This window comes from Oncorhynchus keta, chromosome 10 (genome assembly GCF_023373465.1).
Source record: "Oncorhynchus keta strain PuntledgeMale-10-30-2019 chromosome 10, Oket_V2, whole genome shotgun sequence".
In the NCBI taxonomy this organism is placed as follows: Eukaryota; Metazoa; Chordata; class Actinopteri; order Salmoniformes; family Salmonidae; genus Oncorhynchus; species Oncorhynchus keta.
Genome location: NC_068430.1, coordinates 72,932,629 through 72,957,648, shown reverse-complemented (window position 1 = coordinate 72,957,648; position 25,020 = coordinate 72,932,629). Strand labels below are relative to the sequence as shown.

At 45.3% G+C, this 25,020-nt stretch overlaps 3 protein-coding genes across 3 annotated transcripts; 2 read left to right on the top strand and 1 right to left on the bottom strand.

Annotated features, from left to right (window-relative positions):
* The first annotated feature begins 1,131 nt into the window (after positions 1–1,131).
* Positions 1,132–16,939, top strand: LOC118365686 (TRIO and F-actin-binding protein-like). The gene is made up of 13 exons (XM_052527880.1): positions 1,132–1,338; positions 5,777–5,942; positions 6,051–6,176; positions 6,673–6,741; positions 6,856–6,945; positions 11,400–11,509; positions 13,060–13,552; positions 14,047–14,281; positions 14,485–14,596; positions 14,784–14,943; positions 15,225–15,338; positions 16,052–16,138; positions 16,364–16,939. The coding sequence occupies exons 3-13, from the start codon at positions 6,150–6,152 to the stop codon at positions 16,508–16,510; spliced, it is 1,644 nt and encodes a 547-aa protein (XP_052383840.1). The 5' UTR covers positions 1,132–1,338; positions 5,777–5,942; positions 6,051–6,149; the 3' UTR covers positions 16,511–16,939.
* Positions 16,848–18,888, bottom strand: LOC127932328 (essential MCU regulator, mitochondrial-like). Its single transcript, XM_052527882.1, has 3 exons — positions 18,679–18,888; positions 17,424–17,567; positions 16,848–17,111 (listed from the first exon to the last, which is right to left on the bottom strand). Exons 1-2 carry the CDS (start codon positions 18,838–18,840, stop codon positions 17,430–17,432), a joined length of 300 nt encoding a protein of 99 aa, XP_052383842.1. The 5' UTR covers positions 18,841–18,888; the 3' UTR covers positions 16,848–17,111; positions 17,424–17,429.
* Positions 18,889–19,429: 541 nt separating this feature from the next.
* On the top strand, positions 19,430–24,948 carry LOC118364779 (putative RNA-binding protein Luc7-like 2). Its single transcript, XM_035746482.2, has 9 exons — positions 19,430–20,004; positions 20,492–20,586; positions 21,225–21,323; positions 21,563–21,673; positions 21,922–22,065; positions 22,427–22,603; positions 22,761–22,960; positions 23,057–23,239; positions 23,733–24,948. Exons 1-9 carry the CDS (start codon positions 19,944–19,946, stop codon positions 24,022–24,024), a joined length of 1,362 nt encoding a protein of 453 aa, XP_035602375.1. The 5' UTR covers positions 19,430–19,943; the 3' UTR covers positions 24,025–24,948.
* The last annotated feature ends 72 nt before the right edge of the window (positions 24,949–25,020 follow it).

Below are 25,020 nucleotides of genomic sequence, written 5' to 3'. Positions count from 1 at the left end.
ATTCCAACTTCAGACGTGGTGGCACTGATTCTCAAGATCAGTCTCCTAGCCCTCGCTCCCCATGCCCAAACCGGTATAAACTTGCTGAATCTCGATCTGCATCCTCCCAATGTAGAAACTCCCACTCCAAAAGTCACGCTCCTTCTCACGCTCCATCTAACTCATCTCGCTCCTTGTCTCGCCATCCGTCAGGACGGTCCAGTCCCTCTCACAGACGAGGTTCTGTCATGTCTCGCCACCCATCCCCGTCTCGAAACCCGAACTCCTACAAACACACTGACTCCTCCCACGTAAGAAATGGTAAAACAGAGCATTACGCCAATGGGCGTGATCAAGATTCAAGAGAGTCAAGAGAGCCAAGAGAGCCAAGAGAGCCAAGAGACTCAAGAAAGCCAAGAGAGTCAAGAGGATCAAGAGAGCCAAGAGAGTCAAGAGAGTCAAGAGAGTCAAGAGAGTCAAGAGGATCAAGAGAGCCAAGAGAGTCAAGAGAGTCAAGAGAGTCAAGAGAGTCAAGAGAGTCAAGAGAGTCAAGAGAGCCAAGAGGATCAAGAGAGACAAGAGTGTCAAGAGAGTCAAGGGAGTCAAGGGAGTCAAGACGTCCCTCCCACAACTCAAACAGTCACAGTTTGGACTCTGAAAAACTGTACAAAAATCTTGACTCCATCTCTCGATGTGACTCTCCAGCCTTGCAGCCAAACTCCTACGAAGGGTCTCGAAGCCCCCGGCCCAGAACAGATAAAAACCCTTCTCCAACCACTCGCAGTCGTGATAGTTGGGATTGCTCTCCCCCTATAAGTGGCTATGGTACACACAGCCATTCACCCCAAACAGAAACCAAGCATAGCGACACCAGACCTGACACAGCACATAGCTACTCAAGGAGACCAGAGAGGGTCGCTAGAGAGGAATGGACAGAGATGCACCCCCCTAAAACCAACCCCAGCCTCCCTCCAGGCTCCTGGTGTGGCTCCTCCCACTCCCTTCTAAGCCCTGCCCTCTCTTGTAGCTCCTCCCCACCACGACTAGGCATCGACTCCCAGCTGCTTGCCAATTCGTTGAAACCCTACGCTGCGACCGTGGAAATGAATGACAGACCAATCAGTGACAGGAGCAAGAGTAATATAAGGCGGGGCCTGGAGTACCTGTTGACCCGAGAGGAGCCCAAGAGAACCGCCTCAGTGGACTCCCAGGGGATGACCATAGAGGACTACGTCATTCTGGCCGACATCCCCAGACTGGACCTGGGGTCAGAGGGAGAGGGGCGGAGGTGCTACTGGGCCCGAGGAGGAGGACCCAGAGCCCCAGCCCACGTAGAGACCAGAGGCACAGGACACCCAGGTGAGTGAGGAGACTGGAGAGGCGACAGGAGGGACATTATAGAGAGAGAGAGAGGGAGGAGGGAGGGCAGAGGAAGCATGATAAATTGCTATGCATATTGTAAGGACCTACTGCAGGTACAGCATATTGTAAGGGTCTACTGCAGGTACAGCATATTGTAAGGGCCTACTGCAGGTACAGCATATTGTAAGGACCTACTGCAGGTACAGCATATTGTAAGGGCCTACTGCAGGTACAGCATATTGTAAGGACCTACTGCAGGTACAGCATATTGTAAGGGCCTACTGCAGGTACAGCATATTGTAAGGGCCTACTGCAGGTACAGCATATTGTAAGGACCTACTGCAGGTACAGCATATTGTAAGGGCCTACTGCAGGTACAGCATATTGTAAGGGCCTACTGCAGGTACAGCATATTGTAAGGACCTACTGCAGGTACAGCATATTGTAAGGATCTACTGCAGGTACAGCATATTGTAAGGGCCTACTGCAGGTACAGCATATTGTAAGGGCCTACTGGATGTACAGCATATTGTAAGGGCCTACTGGATGTACAGCATATTGTAAGGGCCTACTGGATGTACAGCATATTGTAAGGATCTACTGCAGGTACAGCATATTGTAAGGGCCTACTGGAGGTACAGCATATTGTAAGGACCTACTGCAGGTACAGCATATTGTAAGGGCCTACTGCAGGTAGGGCCTACTGCAGGTATATTGTAAGGGCCTACTGGAGGTACAGCATATTGTAAGGACCTACTGCAGGTACAGCATATTGTAAGGGCCTACTGCAGGTACAGCATATTGTAAGGACCTACTGCAGGTACAGCATATTGTAAGGGCCTACTGCAGGTACAGCATATTGTAAGGGCCTACTGCAGGTACAGCATATTGTAAGGGCCTACTGCAGGTACAGCATATTGTAAGGACCTACTGCAGGTACAGCATATTGTAAGGGCCTACTGCAGGTACAGCATATTGTAAGGACCTACTGCAGGTACAGCATATTGTAAGGGCCTACTGCAGGTACAGCATATTGTAAGGGCCTACTGCAGGTACAGCATATTGTAAGGACCTACTGCAGGTACAGCATATTGTAAGGGCCTACTGCAGGTACAGCATATTGTAAGGGCCTACTGCAGGTACAGCATATTGTAAGGACCTACTGCAGGTACAGCATATTGTAAGGATCTACTGCAGGTACAGCATATTGTAAGGGCCTACTGCAGGTACAGCATATTGTAAGGGCCTACTGGATGTACAGCATATTGTAAGGGCCTACTGGATGTACAGCATATTGTAAGGGCCTACTGGATGTACAGCATATTGTAAGGGCCTACTGCAGGTACAGCATATTGTAAGGGCCTACTGGAGGTACAGCATATTGTAAGGGCCTACTGCAGGTACAGCATATTGTAAGGGCCTACTGCAGGTACAGCATATTGTAAGGACCTACTGCAGGTACAGCATATTGTAAGGGCCTACTGCAGGTACAGCATATTGTAAGGGCCTACTGCAGGTACAGCATATTGTAAGGGCCTACTGCAGGTACAGCATATTGTAAGGGACCTACTGCAGGTACAGCATATTGTAAGGGCCTACTGCAGGTACAGCATATTGTAAGGACCTACTGCAGGTACAGCATATTGTAAGGGCCTACTGCAGGTACAGCATATTGTAAGGGCCTACTGCAGGTACAGCATATTGTAAGGACCTACTGCAGGTACAGCATATTGTAAGGATCTACTGCAGGTACAGCATATTGTAAGGACCTACTGCAGGTACAGCATATTGTAAGGGCCTACTGCAGGTACAGCATATTGGAAGGGCCTACTGCAGGTACAGCATATTGTAAGGACCTACTGCAGGTACAGCATATTGTAAGGGCCTACTGCAGGTACAGCATATTGTAAGGACCTACTGCAGGTACAGCATATTGTAAGGATCTACTGCAGGTACAGCATATTGTAAGGACCTACTGCAGGTACAGCATATTGTAAGGGCCTACTGCAGGTACAGCATATTGTAAGGGCCTACTGCAGGTACAGCATATTGTAAGGGCCTACTGGATGTACAGCATATTGTAAGGGCCTACTGGATGTACAGCATATTGTAAGGGCCTACTGGATGTACAGCATATTGTAAGGATCTACTGCAGGTACAGCATATTGTAAGGGCCTACTGGAGGTACAGCATATTGTAAGGACCTACTGCAGGTACAGCATATTGTAAGGGCCTACTGCAGGTACAGCATATTGTAAGGACCTACTGCAGGTACAGCATATTGTAAGGGCCTACTGCAGGTACAGCATATTGTAAGGGCCTACTGCAGGTACAGCATATTGTAAGGGCCTACTGCAGGTACAGCATATTGTAAGGGCCTACTGCAGGTACAGCATATTGTAAGGACCTACTGCAGGTACAGCATATTGTAAGGGCCTACTGCAGGTACAGCATATTGTAAGGGCCTACTGCAGGTACAGCATATTGTAAGGACCTACTGCAGGTACAGCATATTGTAAGGGCCTACTGCAGGTACAGCATATTGTAAGGACCTACTGCAGGTACAGCATATTGTAAGGGCCTACTGCAGGTACAGCATATTGTAAGGGCCTACTGCAGGTACAGCATATTGTAAGGACCTACTGCAGGTACAGCATATTGTAAGGATCTACTGCAGGTACAGCATATTGTAAGGACCTACTGCAGGTACAGCATATTGTAAGGGCCTACTGCAGGTACAGCATATTGAAGGGCCTACTGCAGGTACAGCATATTGTAAGGACCTACTGCAGGTACAGCATATTGTAAGGGCCTACTGCAGGTACAGCATATTGTAAGGACCTACTGCAGGTACAGCATATTGTAAGGATCTACTGCAGGTACAGCATATTGTAAGGATCTACTGCAGGTACAGCATATTGTAAGGGCCTACTGCAGGTACAGCATATTGTAAGGGCCTACTGCAGGTACAGCATATTGTAAGGGCCTACTGGATGTACAGCATATTGTAAGGGCCTACTGGATGTACAGCATATTGTAAGGGCCTACTGGATGTACAGCATATTGTAAGGGCCTACTGCAGGTACAGCATATTGTAAGGGCCTACTGGAGGTACAGCATATTGTAAGGGCCTACTGCAGGTACAGCATATTGTAAGGGCCTACTGCAGGTACAGCATATTGTAAGGACCTACTGCAGGTACAGCATATTGTAAGGGCCTACTGCAGGTACAGCATATTGTAAGGGCCTACTGCAGGTACAGCATATTGTAAGGGCCTACTGCAGGTACAGCATATTGTAAGGACCTACTGCAGGTACAGCATATTGTAAGGGCCTACTGCAGGTACAGCATATTGTAAGGACCTACTGCAGGTACAGCATATTGTAAGGGCCTACTGCAGGTACAGCATATTGTAAGGGCCTACTGCAGGTACAGCATATTGTAAGGACCTACTGCAGGTACAGCATATTGTAAGGATCTACTGCAGGTACAGCATATTGTAAGGACCTACTGCAGGTACAGCATATTGTAAGGGCCTACTGCAGGTACAGCATATTGGAAGGGCCTACTGCAGGTACAGCATATTGTAAGGACCTACTGCAGGTACAGCATATTGTAAGGGCCTACTGCAGGTACAGCATATTGTAAGGACCTACTGCAGGTACAGCATATTGTAAGGATCTACTGCAGGTACAGCATATTGTAAGGATCTACTGCAGGTACAGCATATTGTAAGGGCCTACTGCAGGTACAGCATATTGTAAGGGCCTACTGCAGGTACAGCATATTGTAAGGGCCTACTGCAGGTACAGCATATTGTAAGGACCTACTGCAGGTACAGCATATTGTAAGGATCTACTGCAGGTACAGCATATTGTAGGACCTACTGCAGGTACAGCATATTGTAAGGGCCTACTGCAGGTACAGCATATTGTAAGGGCCTACTGGATGTACAGCGTATTGTAAGGGCCTACTGGATGTACAGCATATTGTAAGGGCCTACTGGATGTACAGCATATTGTAAGGGCCTACTGGATGTACAGCATATTGTAAGGGCCTACTGGATGTACAGCATATTGTAAGGACCTACTGGATGTACAGCATATTGTAAGGACCTACTGCAGGTACAGCATATTGTAAGGATCTACTGCAGGTACAGCATATTGTAAGGACCTACTGCAGGTACAGCATATTGTAAGGACCTACTGCAGGTACAGCATATTGTAAGGACCTACTGCAGGTACAGCATATTGTAAGGACCTACTGCAGGTACAGCATATTGTAAGGACCTACTGCAGGTACAGCATATTGTAAGGGCCTACTGGATGTACAGCATATTGTAAGGGCCTACTGGATGTACAGTTTATTGGGTCAGGATTTTCTCTCATTGTCTCTCTATTGGTCTCTATTTCTCTAACTTTTCTTCTATTGTAGGTATGTAGAGGAATCTGATCGCTGCAGTACAAGGGTTGAGTCTGATGAGAGAGGGAGAGGCAGAGAGAGGGGGAGAGACAGGAGGGAGAAAGAGAAGGAGAAATATTGCGACTCAGGGGATGGACGACTGTCCCGAACCCAGTCCACAACTGATCTTCAGCCACAGGTAATACGCTTGATACCTTCGAGTACTTTAAAAACAGGTCTGCCATCAAGTCACTCATACTGTAAGTACCATCATATAACCATTATTCATATAATCCATTTGTTACAGAGGTCAGACAATCAAACTAGAAAGGGCCTCAGATCTTCCAAACCACGGCAGAGAGATCTACCTGAAAGTACTCAAACACAGTCTGACCTAAAGGGCTGGATGTCAAAACTGGATGAATATGGGGAGGTAACACTGCAGATGACACACGTGACCATGTGTTAGAACAAACTGGAACAAATAGAGGAAAGCATCATTCAAAACAATAGCAGTGTTTTGAATATTTTGAAGTGTGACTGGTTTGACTGAGTCTGTTCGGCTTGTGTTTCTAACAGTGGAGGAGACACTGGTTTGACTGAGTCTGTTCGGCTTGTGTTTCTAACAGTGGAGGAGACACTGGTTTGACTGAGTCTGTTCGGCTTGTGTTTCTAACAGTGGAGGAGACACTGGTTTGACTGAGTCTGTTCGGCTTGTGTTTCTAACAGTGGAGGAGACACTGGTTTGACTGAGTCTGTTCGGCTTGTGTTTCTAACAGTGGAGGAGACACTGGTTTGACTGAGTCTGTTCGGCTTGTGTTTCTAACAGTGGAGGAGACACTGGTTTGACTGAGTCTGTTCGGCTTGTGTTTCTAACAGTGGAGGAGACACTGGTTTAACTGAGTCTGTTCGGCTTGTGTTTCTAACAGTGGAGGAGACACTGGTTTGTGATGAGGGACGCTGCACTGAGTCTCTACATGGACTCTGAGGCTGAGGAGGTGACGCCATTTCCTATATCGGCAATATCAGTTCCCCAATTATATACCCATAGAAGTATTTCTGAGTCTGTATCACGCCAGTTCCTCCACGCCAGTTCCTCCTTTCTGTTGTAGTCAGATGACCTGGATGGAGAGATAGACCTGACGACCTGTATGAACGTCCAAGACTTTGACGTGGAGAAGAACTATGGATTCCAGATACATGTGTGTTCTTCCTGGTTTTTCTCTCATTGAACATCTACTACCAATACTACTACTACTACTACTACTATTTCTGCTACTACTGCTACTAATACTACTACTACTACTGATGCTGCTACTACTACTATTTCTACTGCTGCTACTACTACAAATGCCGTACCCTAATTTGAGCCAGTTTTCTACAGCAGGACAACAGTCCTGCAGCAAAAGGAAATGTGAATTATTGTGTGGATTATAATTCATTAACATTTTTTTGTAGAGGTTGAAACAAGCCTGGCATTTTAAAGTGGATATTAAAAACTTTAGAAGCCTTTTGAAACCTTGACTAGACTACAAGTTTATGTTTCCTCTTGTGCAGGAAAATTCTCAGCAACAAAAGAGTTGATCAAATGAAGATCTTAAATCTGCACTACTACTACTACTACTGCTACTACTCCTGCTACTACTACTGCTACTGCTACTACTGCTGCTGCTACTACTACTACTATTACTAATACTGCTACTACTACTACTACTACTATCACTGCTACTACTACTACTACTACTACTACTGCTGCTACTACTCCTGCTACTACTACTGCTACTATTCCTGCTACTACTACTACTACTACTGCTGCTGCTACTACTACTACTACTACTACTATTCCTGCTACTACTACTACTACTGCTGCTACTACTACTACATTTACATTACATTTAAGTCATTTAGCAGACGCTCTTATCCAGAGCGACTTACAAATTGGTGCATTCACCTTATGACATCCAGTGGAACAGCCACTTTACAATAGTGCATCTAAATCTTTTAGGGGGGTGAGAAGGATTACTTATCCTATCCTAGGTATTCCTTAAAGAGGTGGGGTTTCAGGTGTCTCCGGAAGGTGGTGATTGACTCCGCTGTCCTGGCGTCGTGAGGGAGTTTGTTCCACCATTGGGGGCCAGAGCAGCGAACAGTTTTGACTGGGCTGAGCGGGAACTGTACTTCCTCAGTGGTAGGGAGGCGAGCAGGCCAGAGGTGGATGAACGCAGTGCCCTTGTTTGGGTGTAGGGCCTGATCAGAGCCTGGAGGTACTGAGGTGCCGTTCCCCTCACAGCTCCGTAGGCAAGCACCATGGTCTTGTAGCGGATGCGAGCTTCAACTGGAAGCCAGTGGAGAGAGCGGAGGAGTGGGGTGACGTGAGAGAACTTGGAAAGGTTGAACACCAGACGGGCTGCGGCGTTCTGGATGAGTTGTAGGGGTTTAATGGCACAGGCAGGGAGCCCAGCCAACAGCGAGTTGCAGTAATCCAGACGGGAGATGACAAGTGCCTGGATTAGGACCTGCGCCGCTTCCTGTGTGAGGCAGGGTCGTACACTGCGGATGTTGTAGAGCATGAACCTACAGGAACGGGCCACCGCCTTGATGTTAGTTGAGAACGACAGGGTGTTGTCCAGGATCACGCCAAGGTTCTTAGCGCTCTGGGAGGAGGACACAATGGAGTTGTCAACCGTGATGGCGAGATCATGGAACGGGCAGTCCTTCCCCGGGAGGAAGAGCAGCTCCGTCTTGCCGAGGTTCAGCTTGAGGTGGTGATCCGTCATCCACACTGATATGTCTGCCGGACATGCAGAGATGCGATTCGCCACCTGGTCATCAGAAGGGGGAAAGGAGAAGATTAATTGTGTGTCGTCTGCATAGCAATGATAGGAGAGACCATGTGAGGTTATGACAGAGCCAAGTGACTTGGTGTATAGCGAGAATAGGAGAGGGCCTAGAACAGAGCCCTGGGGGACACCAGTGGTGAGAGCGCGTGGTGAGGAGACAGATTCTCGCCACGCCACCTGGTAGGAGCGACCTGTCAGGTAGGACGCAATCCAAGCGTGGGCCGCGCCGGAGATGCCCAACTCGGAGAGGGTGGAGAGGAGGATCTGATGGTTCACAGTATCGAAGGCAGCCGATAGGTCTAGAAGGATGAGAGCAGAGGAGAGAGAGTTAGCTTTAGCAGTGCGGAGCGCCTCCGTGATACAGAGAAGAGCAGTCTCAGTTGAATGACTAGTCTTGAAACCTGACTGATTAGGATCAAGAAGGTCATTCTGAGAGAGATAGCGGGAGAGCTGGCCAAGGACGGCACGTTCAAGAGTTTTGGAGAGAAAAGAAAGAAGGGATACTGGTCTGTAGTTGTTGACATCGGAGGGATCGAGTGTAGGTTTTTTCAGAAGGGGTGCAACTCTCGCTCTCTTGAAGACGGAAGGGACGTGGCCAGCGGTCAGGGATGAGTTGATGAGCTAGGTGAGGTAAGGGAGAAGGTCTCCGGAAATGGTCTGGAGAAGAGAGGAGGGGATAGGGTCAAGCGGGCAGGTTGTTGGGCGGCCGGCCGTCACAAGACGCGAGATTTCATCTGGAGAGAGAGGGGAGAAAGAGGTCAGAGCACAAGGTAGGGCAGTGTGAGCAGAACCAGCGGTGTCGTTTGACTTAGCAAACGAGGATCGGATGTCGTCGACCTTCTTTTCAAAATGGTTGACGAAGTCATCTGCATCTACTACTACCACTATCACTAATACTACTACAACTACTACTGCTGCTACTGCTACATGTAATACTACTACTACTACTACTATCACTAATACTACTACAGCTACTACTGCTGCTACATGTACTACTACTATGCTACAACTACTACTACTACTGGCTACTACTACTATTACTGCTGCTACTGCTTCTACTACTACTGGCTACTACTACTACAACTACTACATGTAATACTACTACTACTACTACTACTACTACTACTACTACTACTACTACTACTACTACTACTATTAGTACTGGCTACTACTACTACTACTACTACTGGCTACTACTGCTACTAATATGACTACTACTACTGCTACTACTACTACTACTACTGCTGCTGCTACTACTACTACTACTACTACTACTACTACTACTAATACTACTACTACTACTATCACTAATACTACTACAACTACTACTGCTGCTACTGCTACTACTACTACTACTGCTAATGGCTACTACTACCTACTACCACTACTACTACTGGCTATGACTACTGCTGCTACTACTACTACTACTACTACTACTACTAATGGCCACTACTACCACTAAAACTACTACTACTACTACTACTGCTACTACTACTAATGCTACTACTTCTACTACTACTACTACTGGCTACTACTACTACTACTAATAATAATTCTACTGCTACTGCTACTACTCCTGCTACTGCTACTACTACTACTACTGCTGCTGCTACTACTACTACTACTACTACTACTACTATCACTAATACTACTACAACTACTACTGCTGCTACTGCTACTACTACTACTGCTAATGGCTACTACTACCTACTACCACTACTACTACTGGCTATGACTACTGGCTACTACTACTACTACCACTAATACTACTCCTACTACTACTGCAACAACAACTACTACTACTACTACTGCTGGCTACTACAACTACTACCACAAATACTACTACTACTACTGCTGCTACTGCTACTACTACTACTACTACTACTATTACTCCTGGCTACTACTACCACTACTACTACTACTATTACCACTAATATTACTACTACTGCTGCTACTGCTGCTACTACTACTAGCTACCACTACTACTACTACCACTACTACTACTGCTAGAACTACTGCTACTACTGCTGCTACTACTACTACTTCTGCTACTACTACTACTACTACTACTACTAATACTACTACTACTACTACTACTATCACTAATACTACTACAACTACTACTGCTGCTACTGCTACTACTACTACTACTGCTAATGGCTACTACTACCTACTACCACTACTACTACTGGCTATGACTACTGGCTACTACTACCACTATTACTACTCCTACTACTACTGCAACAACAACTACTACTACTACTACTGCTGGTTACTACAACTACTACCACGAATACTACTACTACTACTGCTGCTACTGCTACTACTACTACTACTACTACTATTACTCCTGGCTACTACTACCACTACTACTACTACTATTACCACTAATATTACTACTACTGCTGCTACTGCTGCTACTACTACTAGCTACCACTACTACTACTACCACTACTACTACTGCTAGAACTACTGCTACTACTGCTGCTACTACTACTACTTCTACTACTACTGCTGCTACTGCTACAACTACTGCTACTGCTAATACTACTACTACTACTACTACTAATACTACTACTACTACTACTACTACTACTACTACTACTTCTACAGTATTGGGCTGCATCTGAAAAGGTATTTTAGTCCATCCATAAATAATGCACCACTTTTGACCAGGGCCCATATAGTAGTGCATTATATATCGTATAGGGTGTCATTTCGGATGCAGTCTAGGTGTCAATATGCTTTAGTTCCTTCCGGTTTGTAACCCCTCAGACGTGGCTTTTCTCTGTTCTTTATCTCTTGATCTCAACCAGACAAAGAAAGTAGTGTTCACTCTGTCAGCCTCGACCTCCAGGATCAGGAGGAAGTGGGTTAATGTGCTGAGACGGACTATCCAACCCAGACACTCTTCCGACATCACACCGTGAGTCTTTCTATTGACTGGGTCTGAAATGGCAGTGTGTCTGAAATGGCAGGGTGTCTGAAATGGCAGTGTGTCTGAAATGGCAGTGTGTCTGAAATGGCACTGTCTGAAATCAAATCAAATCAAATCAAATCTAATATATTTATATAGCCCTTCATCAGCTGATATCTCAAAGTGCTGTACAGAAACCCAGCCTAAAACCCCAAACAGCAAGCAATGCAGGTGTAGAAGCACGGTGGCTAGGAAAAACTCCCTAGAAAGGCCAAAACCTAGGAAGAAACCTTGAGAGGAACCAGGCTATGTGGGGTGGCCAGTCCTCTTCTGGCTGTGCCGGGTGGAGATTATAACAGAACATGGCCAAGATGTTCAAATGTTCATAAATGACCAGCATGGTCGAATAATAATAAGGCAGAACAGTTGAAACTGGAGTAGCAGCACTGCCAGGTGGACTGGGGACAGCAAGGAGTCATCATGTCAGGTAGTCCTGGGGCATGATCCTAGGGCTCAGGTCCTCCGAGAGAGAGAAAGAAAGAGAGAATTAGAGAGAGCATATGTGGGGTGGCCAGTCCTCTTCTGGCTGTGCCGGGTGGAGATTATAACAGAACATGGCCAAGATGTTCAAATGTTCATAAATGACCAGCATGGTCGAATAATAATAAGGCAGAACAGTTGAAACTGGAGCAGCAGCACGGCCAGGTGGACTGGGGACAGCAAGGAGCCATCACGTCAGGCAGTCCCGGGGCTTGGTCCTAGGGCCCAGGTCCTCCGAGAGAGAGAAAGAAAGAGAGAAGGAGAGAATTAGAGAACGCACACTTAGATTCACACAGGACACTGAATAGGACAGGAGAAGTACTCCAGATATAACAAACTGACCCTAGCCCCCCGACACATAAACTACTGCAGCATAAATACTGAAGGCTGAGACAGGAGGGGTCAGGAGACACTGTGGCCCCATCCGAGGACACCCCCGGACAGGGCCAAACAGGAAGGATATAACCTGAAATGACGCTGTGTCTGAAATGGCAGTGTGTCTGAAATGACGCTGTGTCTGAAATGGCAGTGTGTCTGAAATGACGCTGTGTCTGAAATTGCATTCCATTCATTATGTCGTAAAGTAATTATGTGCATTTCTGTTGTGATCTCAGACCACACCAGTCTAAGTGCAGGACTTTGTTTTTGAAATGGAAGTGTGTCTGAAGTGGCACTGTGTCTGAAGTGGCACCCTATTCCCTATTTACTGCACTACTTTGGATCAAAGCTCCTATTAGTCCTGGTCCAAACGAATTAATGCACATCACAGGGAATATAATAGGGTACCATTTCAGACGCAGACAAAGTCCTGCACTTGGACTGGTGTGGCCTAAGATCACAACAGAAATGCACATAATTACTTTACGACATAATGAATGGAATTGGAAGCAGCAAGAGGACAATTAGACAAATGTAATAATATACTAAGAGTACAAATGTAATAATAATAAGAGTAAAAAATGTGACCATGTAACTATATCTGAAACACTTTTCCTATGGTCCCCATTATTATATCACAGACGGTCAGACAGTGAAAGAGAAAACTCTCAGCCTGTGTCGTCTCGCCAGCCTCCCTCTGTGCTCACCTGTGAAGACACCGACCCTCAAACCACTATCTCCACCTCCAACCTTTGTCAAATGGACTCTTTGGCCCCGGATCTAGATGACACCTCCCCCAACATGTCTTCAGACAGTCAGAGAGAGGCAGGAGAGGGCTGGGACAGAGAGCAAGCCAAGCGATTGGAGGAGAGGAACAGATGGTTTGAGGGGGGGATCCCCTTCAGAGAGATGGGCAGCAGATGGGACTCTCTGGATCTGAAGAAAGCTGGCGTACCTGTACCTGTCACTCACACCATGGACGTGGACGTCAACAATAAGTGGGTGGAGTTCGAGAGTCTAACATTCAGGGAGATGAGCGCGCTGTCTCTGATTGGTGCACAGACTAATCAGACCAATCAGACGATTCCTAATCAGACGATTCAGACGACCAGTACAACGGCCCTACAGAGGGAGGTAGATGTAAAACAGTTATTTGTTCATTTGAGTGTTTAACATTTAATAATCATAAGGTTTAGAACTGTCTTGTAAAGGTATTATAGAAACAGAGAGGATGTTTTCAATATACATAATGAATAATTTAGGGAATCTTTCCTCACCCTTCTCACATGTCCTTCTCTCTCTCTCTCTCGCTCTGTCTCTGTCTCTCTCTCTCTGTCTCACACTTCCACTTCCTTCTCCTCTCTTTCCCACTATTTTCTCTCTCCATCTCTCTCTCAACCCTCTTCCCGCTCCCTCTTTCTATCTCTCCCCTATCTTCCTCCCCTCTCTATCCCCCTCTTGACCCACCTCCTCTCCCTCTCTCTCTCTGTCTCACACTTCCACTTTCTTCTCCCCTCTTTCCCACTCTTTTCTCTCTCAACCCTCTTCCTACTCCCTCTTTCTATCTCTCCCCTATCTTCCTCCCCTCTCTATCCCCGTCTTGACCCCCTCCTCTCCCTCTCTCTCAGGCGCTATCACTCAGGCAGCAGGTGGAGTGTCTGCGTAAGGAGCGTGTGGAGATGGGGATGGAGGTGGACAGTCTGTGTGGCCCCTGGGCCCCCTGCGGCCAGCGTCTCGAGGCCATGGAGGTGGCTCACCGCAGGGTCCTGATGGAGCTCCAGGAAAGCCACACCAGGGACGTCAGAGAGCTGCAGAGACAGAGAGAGAGCCTACTGCAGGAGGAGAGCCAGGCCACGGCACAAGGTGGGAAGGAGAGACCTGTTGGGAGTACTGTGTAATATCATGTAGAGGGTTATGTGAATAATTACACTTTTTATAGGGATGATGTCACAAAGCAACATTTGTTGTGGAACAGATTACCTACCCTCCTGTGTCCTGTCCCTCCCCTCTTCACTTCAATGTTTTCTCTTTTCCTTGTCATGTTATGCCACTTCTGTGCTCTATAGCAGTTGAGGCCCTGAAGGAGGCTTACAGGGAGGAGCTGGAGAGGGAGGTGGAGAAAGCCAGAAGGATGACTGAAGGGGGTGGCCATATGGATACTACGCACATAGGACAGACGTGAGATCCATTCTCTTTAGCCACACATCAAAGTGAAAGGCACCAAAAGAATGTGGAAGAGAAAGTTTTCTCTAATGGGATAACTATCCACCCTGTGCTTGTGTATCAGTGTGGTTGTGCATTCATGCATCTGTGCGGACATGCCCACATGCATGTGTGTTAAACATGTGTTCTTGGTTCTCTACAGGCCCCAGGCTGATGCCCTCCACAGTGAGTTAGACGTTCTGTCAGAAAGATATTCCCAGAAGTGCCTGGATCTGAACCGGGCCGAGCAGAGAGGAGGAGACAGAGAAACAGAGCTGAGCTGGAAGGACAGAGGGATGGAACAGCTCCGCAGAGAGAACCAGGTCAGAGAGCAGAAAGAGGGAGAGAGAGCAGAGAGAAAGAGAGCAGAGAGAGAGAGGAGAGAGGGAGAAAGAAAGAGCAGAGAGAGAAAGAAGGAGAGAGTGGGGGAGAGAGAGCAGAGTGAGAAAGAGAGCAGAGTGAGAGCGAGCAGTCTGTCATGAGACTAACTAACAATAAATTAATTATCTAATGAATGTTCTAATTATCAATTTAAGCAATGTACCATACTGTCACACAGTGCAATAGTAGTAAGTATTTTATTTCTTATTCATGTTTGTCTCAGGAACTGCAGGCTCGTCTGACTGAGGAGATAAGCCGCATGCGCCACTTCATCACAGGTCAGAGGTCAGGAAATGCCTCCCCTGGCAACTGTGAGCGCAGTCCCTCGGAATTGGAAGTAAGAATAAAGTTTGACATTCTGATTAGTTGTATTGGAAGCAGAACCGGATTCAAATACATTTTGTATTTGACAATTTATTTAAATGCCTTCTTCTGTGTATGACTATTTTCTAATTCACAGCCTAAAACAAGTACTTCTATTTGAGTATTTGAATGGTTATTTGTATTTGATAGTATTTTCAAATACATATTTCAAATACCTGGGTTAAATGCATTATGCATTGGAGTGTATTTGAGTATTTCCAAACACATTTCAATATTCAACTGCTTGTTTTTTCAAATAAAGTTGATCTGAATACTTGTTTTGAAGTGTATTGAAAAGTAATGGAAATTCCTGAATTAGTATTTGAAACTAGGTCTGATTGGAAGCAAGGCTTACATCGGAGTTGCTCTATTGATTGGTTTGTAGTTTTGTGCCAGCCATTGGTGATTGGTCATGCTGTAATGTTGTCCTCCAGATGCTGCCATCTATTGGCTGGACCAGATTCATTCAAAATCCTGAAAACTTGCCTCAATGACGTGCTGCTGGGGTCCTAAAAATAACCATGTAGAACAACTAGTACTGGTCATCAGTGACATCGGTGCACTATTCATTCATTGTCACAATACTGGTGAAGAAATTATGGAATAATCTTCTTATTGATGAGTATTGCATCACTAAATGCTAAATGACCAAAAATACTAAAGTGATGTATCTGTGTTGCCCTCCAGATGCTGCTACGAGCAAAGGAGATTGAGGCCGAGTACCTACAAAAGGAGATTGGCTGTCTAAGGAATGAAGTGCAGTCTCTAACTAAGGTAATACTGGTATATTCTGTATCCACATGATCAACCCTTACAAAATCCTGATAGCACACCATAAACACAAACACTAAGGTAATTGCATATGGCATTTCTACTGTTCCACTCCAGAACAACCATTCAACCACTATACGTGTTTACACACACACACACACACAACAATGTGGATAAGAAATGTCACTCTACTGGTCTCCTCTGTGATGGTCTATGACCCCCCTCTAGGAGAAGCAGAGTTTGTGTGACCGCTACAAGGAGGTGTACGTGGAGCTGATTGGAATGAAGGGTCGCAGTGAGCTGGAGATCAGGGACCTCAGGGAGCACCTGAGACTGGCCAACGCAGCGCTGCAGGAGGGGAGTCGAGACACCTGAGACTGGCCAACGCAGCGCTGCAGGAAGGGGGAAGAAACACCCAAGACTGGCGAACGCAGCACTGCAGGAAGAGATAGAGTTGGATACCTGCTGTGAAGAGCCAGGAAGCCATACAATAGTTTGTTCTTCATTATAGCTGGCTGTGGTTAGCCTGGAATTCTCCAAACTGATATGGTGTTTCAACATATAACAAAGTGAAACCATGCTGAAATGGAGCACATCAATCTGGATTCCAGGCTAGGCTTCGGTTGGAGTCATAAGAACAAAGAATGCATGTTTTATAGAATGACAGGGACAACCACAAAATAACACCAAAGAACATACCCCAACAAATGTGTTGTTATTTTTTTACACACGTAGACTCTTTATTGAGTAAATAATAAGACACATGCAAAAGTGAAGTCTGACTGTGCTGTGACCTCGCAATGATATCAAATAATATGTAGTAATCTGTGGCAAGGAGGTGAAAGTGGGACTAAAAGAGTGGAGAGAGAGAAAAAAGGCGATGGGGAGGTGGATCATGATGAGGGCAATCTTCTCCTGTAGGGGGCATCTCTCTCTCCTTCCTCATAGTGGCATGCCATATTTATTGCAAAGCACCCTGGGAAGGAATGAAAATGCAAGCAATGTCAATGGTCATTCATTCTCACAGTTGTATTATTTCTCTTCATTCTCTTTTAGATAAATCATTGGTACCATGTCAACATGTTCCAACATGACTGTTTGGATTAGGTACATATCATTATGTAAATAAGATGTTGCACGCATGCACTCTAAACTACTGTTAGGGACAATAGTATATTAAAGATATATTTTAGTTTAGGGTAGCCTATGTGTCACACATCGGACTAGTAATGTTATTAGCCTTTTATACGTCAATAGCTGTATCAATACCTCTCTTCTCATCACTGACCTAGGTTCAGTCGTCATCATCATCATCCTCGGGGACGAAGATGTCATGCTCCTCAAGTAGAGCCGCAAAGTTTTTGCTGATCAGAGTTCCCACGTACAGGAAGGGAATCACGACAGCGGTCATGCGGATAAGGCCGAAGGATATCTGGGTGATAGGGGCGAAAGAAAGAAATTCAGAATATCTACAATCTGAAAAAAGGTTACATTAACTAAAACCGCTAACATCATACAGAAACATGACCACATCAAGCATCATACACAGTATATGGTTCAAAGCCTCAGATAAGATAACATGGGATTTTTCAGAATGCATAAATCCTCAACAATTTCCTAGCTTCACATAATAAATGCAGATTCTCAGGGTGCCATACTCATAATTTTTCTTTTAGAAAAGTTTTAGTATCACAATTCCTTTAAAACAGCTCATATATATTTTGTACATCATTTTTACACATAAAAACAGCATAAAAGCATGAAACACAGCAATTGAATGTTACATTTGAATTTGTTAAAAAGCACATGTTGTTAAAATGTGTACAAATTATTTAACAAAGGTAAAACATTTTTAAGACATGAGAAACATGTTAAAAAGTCTCTTTGTTAAAAAGCTGTCTTCGGTCCATTGTACAGGAGCGGGGTGAGTCGCCTCCTCCTGCTCTCCTGAATCAATCATTGTCCCGTCCTTCGGGGCCCAGAGGAGATCCCTCCCCGAGGCGCCGCAATGCTGTCCGGCCGTGGCCGCCGGGACCGAGGATGTTGTGGGGGACCCTTCGCCTGGGTTCGACCCCCGCACCCCTCCCCCCATACTCATAATAGAATAAATTATGGATCTGAGATGTTTTATATCCCACAAACAGGCTAATTTGTAAGTCGCTCTGGATAAGAGCGTCTGCTAAATGACTTAAATGTAATGTAAATGTAAATGTAAATCATTTGATATGGTCGTTGCCCTAAAAATGGACACTCCAATGTTACACTGGTATATTCTGTGTAAACCAATACTTTATTACATAAAACATGTATATATTAGCTTAATAGTATAATTTTTTCACGAAAAGTGGCTAAAATAACGACAAATTACTTCCGTATCAAATATACACAAGTTCATTGGCTCCCGCAGCTGTCTCTCCAAATTCCTTAAAATATGATTGGCAAAGACTGCTGTCAATCTGCTCCAAGATTCAGGAACCTCCCACATTATGTGTTGGGTTACCCAGCCTGCTTACTAACCGACTTGACCATGCATAGAAACTCACTTTATCCGGCTTCGGTTGAACACCGCCATTTGCTGTTGATACCACATTTCGACATTGGTTCAGTCTCGCTGTGTTAGACGGTTTCAAGACGATGTTACGGCTTACTACCCCCGTATTCCTCGATACGAGGTTCCGTGAGAGCCACAGGACAGCTGTCGCCATTTTTCCAGTTTGGGGTGGGCGGGACAGCAATACTATGGGTGTGTTCAGGACATATTTTCTATCCGTGGTGTTGGCCGAATGCCAAATGCATTTTATGACGACAGCAAAGATTAAACAATAAGATATTAATAAATACATGTAAATCACATCACAATGTATGAATAAAGAATATAGAATAAATAAATAATTCCAGACTTGTTATATTATGTGCTTCTCACACACTGTCCAGTTTAGGCCGATGTGCATTCATATGCCATCTATGCTACAATTTCAAGCACACACGCCACCGTGCTTCTACACCTGCATTGCTTGCTGTTTGGGGTTTTAGGCTGGGTTTCTGTACAGCACTTTGAGATATCAACTGATGTATGAAGGGCTATATACATACATTTGATTTGATTGCGCCTGTACTTGTATTCAGTTGTACTTGCGTTACTTGCGCTAGCATTGACTAACATTTATTATAGCGCTTTGAAAAAAAAAAAAAAAATAGAAATGCGTACGATATCTGACGACAGAGCGATCAAAATGACGTTATGTGCCATTCAGCCAACCAGCGCGCGAGAACTGCAGCATTTTGTGCCGTTCAACCAACCAGCATTTCCTTCGAGGCAGAGCGCGATCGGAAAGAGGAGGAAGTAGAAAAATAAAGGACACCGATTTAATAAATACGTTAGAATATGTCTATGATATTTACGGTCTAACAAGGGACTGTGGTTGGTCTCACAACTACCTAAAAACCTTCGGGTTTACCTCAATAATCCGAATTTGAAATTACACTGCCCGCCACTCAGCATACTGTCCCCTCGCCATACTTCGAGTTGAGAGACTAACGGGGACGGGAAACATTTCGGAATAGGTTTAGCTACCTAATATTTACATTGTAAATTGGTATTACAGACTTGATAATTATAAACGTTAAGGTGGTGGAAGGTCTCAAGAAAAGGTTTTAGCGAGCTAGTTTGTTTCAAACTATTCGTGACGAGAACTTGAGGTTCTCTGAGAAAAGTTGTTCGACGTCCACGAGCCGTCAGAGGCCTGTGGTAGAGGCTGCATGCAGCAAACACCATCGGCGTGTAGTATCGGTGACATAAACAAGAAACATGTCGGCTCAAGCGCAAATGCGAGCGATGTTGGACCAGTTGATGGGCACAAGTAGAGATGGTGAGTAAACGACAAGCTACACATCGTTTCAGTGTCGCTCGATGTTTCGGAGGAAATGTTTTTAACTAGTTGTTATCATGCTATCTGATGTCAGCTAGCTAAGCTACCTTAGCCTGGGGGACAAATGGCTAAATGCTAACGACGGCTAACTACTTGTTGTGTTCAGAGTAAAGTAAACACAAGGAACATTCCGTTTCAGACCTTGTCACATTGTTGATGTTTGCTAGCTGGGATATTGTTGGCCCACGAGATGATACTGACTGGCTACAGCTAACGTTGGACAGATAGCTAGTTTAACTTTAGCAAGCTAATCTAGTTTTGGTTTCAGGAATGAATGATCCACATGGGCATCCGCACCCAGCGTAATCACAATTTTGGATAATAGGAAAGTGGTGTCTGGTATGGACACAGCTATTGCTTCTTGGGATTGACATGACATTGCTCAGCTCACTAACTCTCTCCCCTTGTTTGATTTATTTTCGTGTAGGGGACACCATGCGCCAGAGAATCAAATTTACAGATGAGCGGGTCTGCAAGAGTCATTTGCTGGACTCCTGTCCTCACGACATTCTCTCCGGCACTGTGAGTATATGACACCTTACTTAGTCCAGGGGATCCCAAACTTTTTTGGCCCGTGACCATATTTGGATATATACATTTGTAATTCTTTGGGGCTTAGACAGTCTATTACAAATCAGTATTTCAATCTGAAGAAAGGTTTGAAGTATTGGGAAGTTCAGAAGATCAGGCAATACTTTTTTATGCTCTTCTGTGTAGAAAATAACATCTTCATTGATTTAGTGCCTGGTCTTGTCCACTCTGTTCTATTGTGTCCTGCCATTGTAGAGGGAAACAAAACGAGCGCACATGTTCCTGAGAGCCTTATCTTTCAGTGATGGGATCATAATATTTTTTAGCTTAAACGGTTCTAAAGATAGATCCACATTTTGTAGGAAGAAAACAGTAACCACTGTTTATTACAATCACATCTAGCGGCTACGAAGTTTACTGACGTAACCCCGGTTCTATGAACCAAGCACGATCTATTTATTGTATTTTGGAGTTATCTTGTGACCCCTAGTTTGTGAGAAACTGTCTTTGTCACAATGGTTGTGTGTAGTAGTGTTTTATAGAACACAATGTCAATTGCACTTCAGAGTACAGGACTTGGGTACAGCATTGAGTGAATTATTTAATCAATGTTTCTTGTCGTCGTATAGAGAATGGACCTGGGAGAGTGTGTGAAGGTCCACGACCTGGCCCTCAGGGCTGACTTCGAGATCGCATCCAAGCAACAGGAGTACTTCTTTGAGCTAGATGTGAGTCACGTTGGACTGTCACCTACCCAGTATACATGTCACCTACCCACCTACATGTTTACCACACATACACACACGTTTCCTCTGCATGCAAACTACATGTGATCTGTTGATCAATGGATTGTCTCTTTCTCTCCCTCTTTTTCTTTTCTTCTGTTTTGTCTCCATGTAATATCTATTGATGCCTTTTCTCTAATCTGGCGACTTTAAACTCTCCTCGTCATCCCCTGTCACCGCAGGCTGCTGAGCACCTTCAGTCATTCATCGGTGACTGTGACCGCAGGACTGAGTTAGCAAAAAAGAGACTGGCTGAGACGCAGGATGAGATCAGCGCTGAGGTTGCCGCCAAGGTGACTGACCCCTGTTGTTTGTCTTACTTAGATAGTTCCCCACATGCTCATTAGGTGAATTGACACAATAGTTGGAATCCAGTTCCATGGTATGTGTTGTTCTCCTGGTTTTTCTAGATGAATGTATCTGATTAAATTCAGAAAATGACATTTCAACCGTGTATAAGAAACTGTAATTAAAATGAGATTCTTGTTGCTCTGGTTGTCACCGTGTCATAATTCTAACCCTTTCTCTCTGGTATCAACAGGCTGAGCGGGTCCACGAGCTGAACGAGGAGATTGGTAAGCTGCTGGCTCGGGCAGAGCAGCTGGGGGGCGAGGGCAATGTGGAAGAGGCACAGGAGGTCCTGGAGAAGGTGGAGAAGACTCGCACAATGAAGAAGGAGGCAGAGGTCAGTTGGCAGGGGGTCAAGGATGGTTGTGGTCACAACCAATCATAGGAGCTAGGAATTGTACTGTGATTAAATAAAGATGAACTTGTTAAAACATTTTTATATATGTGTATTTGTATGTATATACAAACCTGTTTCAGCAAGGCCTCTTAGATGTTTAACAGCCAGGTATAAGAGGAATTTCATATGTGCCCTCAAAATAATCCCAAAAGTCAGTGAATATCAGTCATTTGAAAGTGGGTCAGGCATTTGTGTACTATGTCCTAATTAACATTAGTCTTCAACACCGCAACATACGCACTAAGAACTTTGCAGTGTCCTAGTTCTAACGTCAATCTGGTTTACTGTTGCTTTCTCCCAGGACGTATACAGGAACTCGATGCCGGCGTCCAGCTTCCAGCAGCAGAAGCTCCGGGTGTGCGAGGTGTGCTCCGCCTACCTAGGTCTCCATGACAATGACCGCCGCCTGGCTGACCACTTCGGAGGCAAACTGCATCTGGGATTCATTGAGATCCGGGAGAAGCTGGACAGGCTACGGGTGAGACACAACATATCAGTAGTCAGAACCGAGTAGGATATCACTAGTTATGACGCTTACCTTGCTTTTCAGGAAGTGTAAAACCTGAGTTGTCTGAGCACAGTTGTTGCGATGGATTTGTGTACTTAGTTACATGTTTTTTTTTTTTCTGCTACAGAAAGCCGTTATGGATAAGCAAGAAGGATTGCGTCTGAGAAGAAGGGAGGAGCGTGAAAAGGAGGAAGAGAGCGCAAAGGAGTGGGAGCTGGAGCGAGAACGGGAGAGGGAAAAGGAGAGGGAAAAGGAGAGGGAGCGCGAAACTGAACGTGTACGGGAGAGGGAGAGAGAAAGAGAGAGGGGGGAGAGAGATCGCCGGAGGTGAGCTAAATCTAACTTGTTCAGACATCAAACAAATGCTTCAAAATGCTCGTTCTCTTGTATTTTAACAATACACTTTGATGTATTTTTTCACAGGACAAGATCAAGAAGCAGTGAACGATACAGGGAGGGAGGCAGCTCATCCTCCCATCGCTCGAGACGACACCGCTCCTCTCGTCCCCGGGAGGAGGGAGGGGGAGAGCGGGACAGGGAGCGTAAGCATAGACACAAAGATGGGCATCGCTCGCGCTCACACTCTCACAGGAGCAAGAGGAAGAGGTGAGGCCCGAACAGACAGACAGGAACTTTGATGTGATACTTAGAAAATGGCAGCCATTATGTCACTAAAATCAAGCACCAACTAGAACTAGAATTGAATGAAATCAGGAGGTACTACTACCTTTTTTATTTTACCAGGTTTTACCAGGTTGCCTGAACAACAAAAAACGTGGATGTTTTCTTTCCGTTGAAAAATGTTTTTCTACGTACCTTGTGCCCTAATGAACACGACCCACAAAGCCCTTATGTCACTAAAATCAGGCAGCAACTTGATTAAAACAGGGAGGTACAACTACCTTTTTTATTTTACCTTAATTTTACCAGGTTGCCTGGTTTTGCCAGTTTTTACATTGTAAAATGTTTTGCTATACTGTGTGTGCCCTAATGAATACGAACCAGCTCTTTCCAAACAGTTTGTCTAGGTTTCATTTTGTTTGTCTATCATCGGGTGCTTGATCTTTGACCAATTCCTGATCTGTTTCCTTCTACCCAGGTCTTCCAGGGACAGATCCTCACACACCCGAGACAGAGAACCCCGCTCACCATCTGGGCGTTCACCCTCAGGGCGCTCCCCTTCCCAGGAGAGATGGAGGGAGAGCGGAGGAGAGGGCCCACCCCGCTCCCGGGAGCAAGACGACAGGCCTGAGCCCATGACGAGGGAAGACCGGGAGAGATCCACCTCTCCAGAGATGATGGCCAGGGGGAGAGAAAGAGAGAGATCTCTGTCACTAGAGAGGGATAGACGTTCCAGCTCAGATGGGGAGAGGGAGTCGGGGGAGATATGATACAGAGGGGGACATCCGAGGTCATGTTAGAGCAGGGGGGGTTTAGAAAGATGGCGCAACAGCCCATTCTAATGGGCTCCTTACCCCTTCACCTGAGCCATAACCCTTAGATGTTTGCAGATCTATAAGATGGAAGCAATATGGTGGAAGCGACACTGCTTATACCTATCCAGACCTTTCACATCCGCAATCATCAAAGGTTTATGGCCAGGTGGGAGGGAGTGAATTGGGACTGGCTGGAAGAGTCCAGGAGGGTGGTGAGTGACTGTGTTCATTCATGTTGAAGTGCGACAAATTGGGCAGAGAGGAAAAATTGAGACAAGGAAATCAGGATGGGAGCATGCAGATATAGTTGGTGGAGCTTTCGATTGGGATGAATGGGAAAGACCTTGAACGAAAGGAAGGAGGTTGGACTGGGAGCAACACTTTATTTCATGTAATAATTGGATATTGGGATGGGGTTAGTAGAGGGAGATGGAAGTTCTACTCATTTAAACATTATTTTATTTTAGAAATGCTGTTCTGTTTTTTCTATCATCATTATGATTGACTGTTGATGCTGTTGTCATTTTCTGGGTTCCAACATGGATCAAAGATCGGTTTCATATGGGGGAGCGCGTATAGTGTGTACAACTATGATTTATACACAAACAGTGATGAACAACCACATCCTTTGAAAGATAAACATGCTTGAGAGTACCACTTAACTCTTCACACTAATATGGACATGTAGAATTCAATATAGTTGACAACGTACACAAGAATTTTACATACTGTTACTTTATTGTTATTCAGAAGAAACCCATGAACAGACACACACACACACACACAGTCCTTTTGCTGTGAGTCAAGGTGGATGTTTGAGGGATCTACCTTGCTGTGCCATCTACTACAAAGTTAATAAAAGTCCTGCTTCCATTGTGACTCGTGTTTCCTGTCCATTCTTAATGTTGGAATCCTTAGTTGATACACAAAGCAGACACCCCGCCTGGGTTT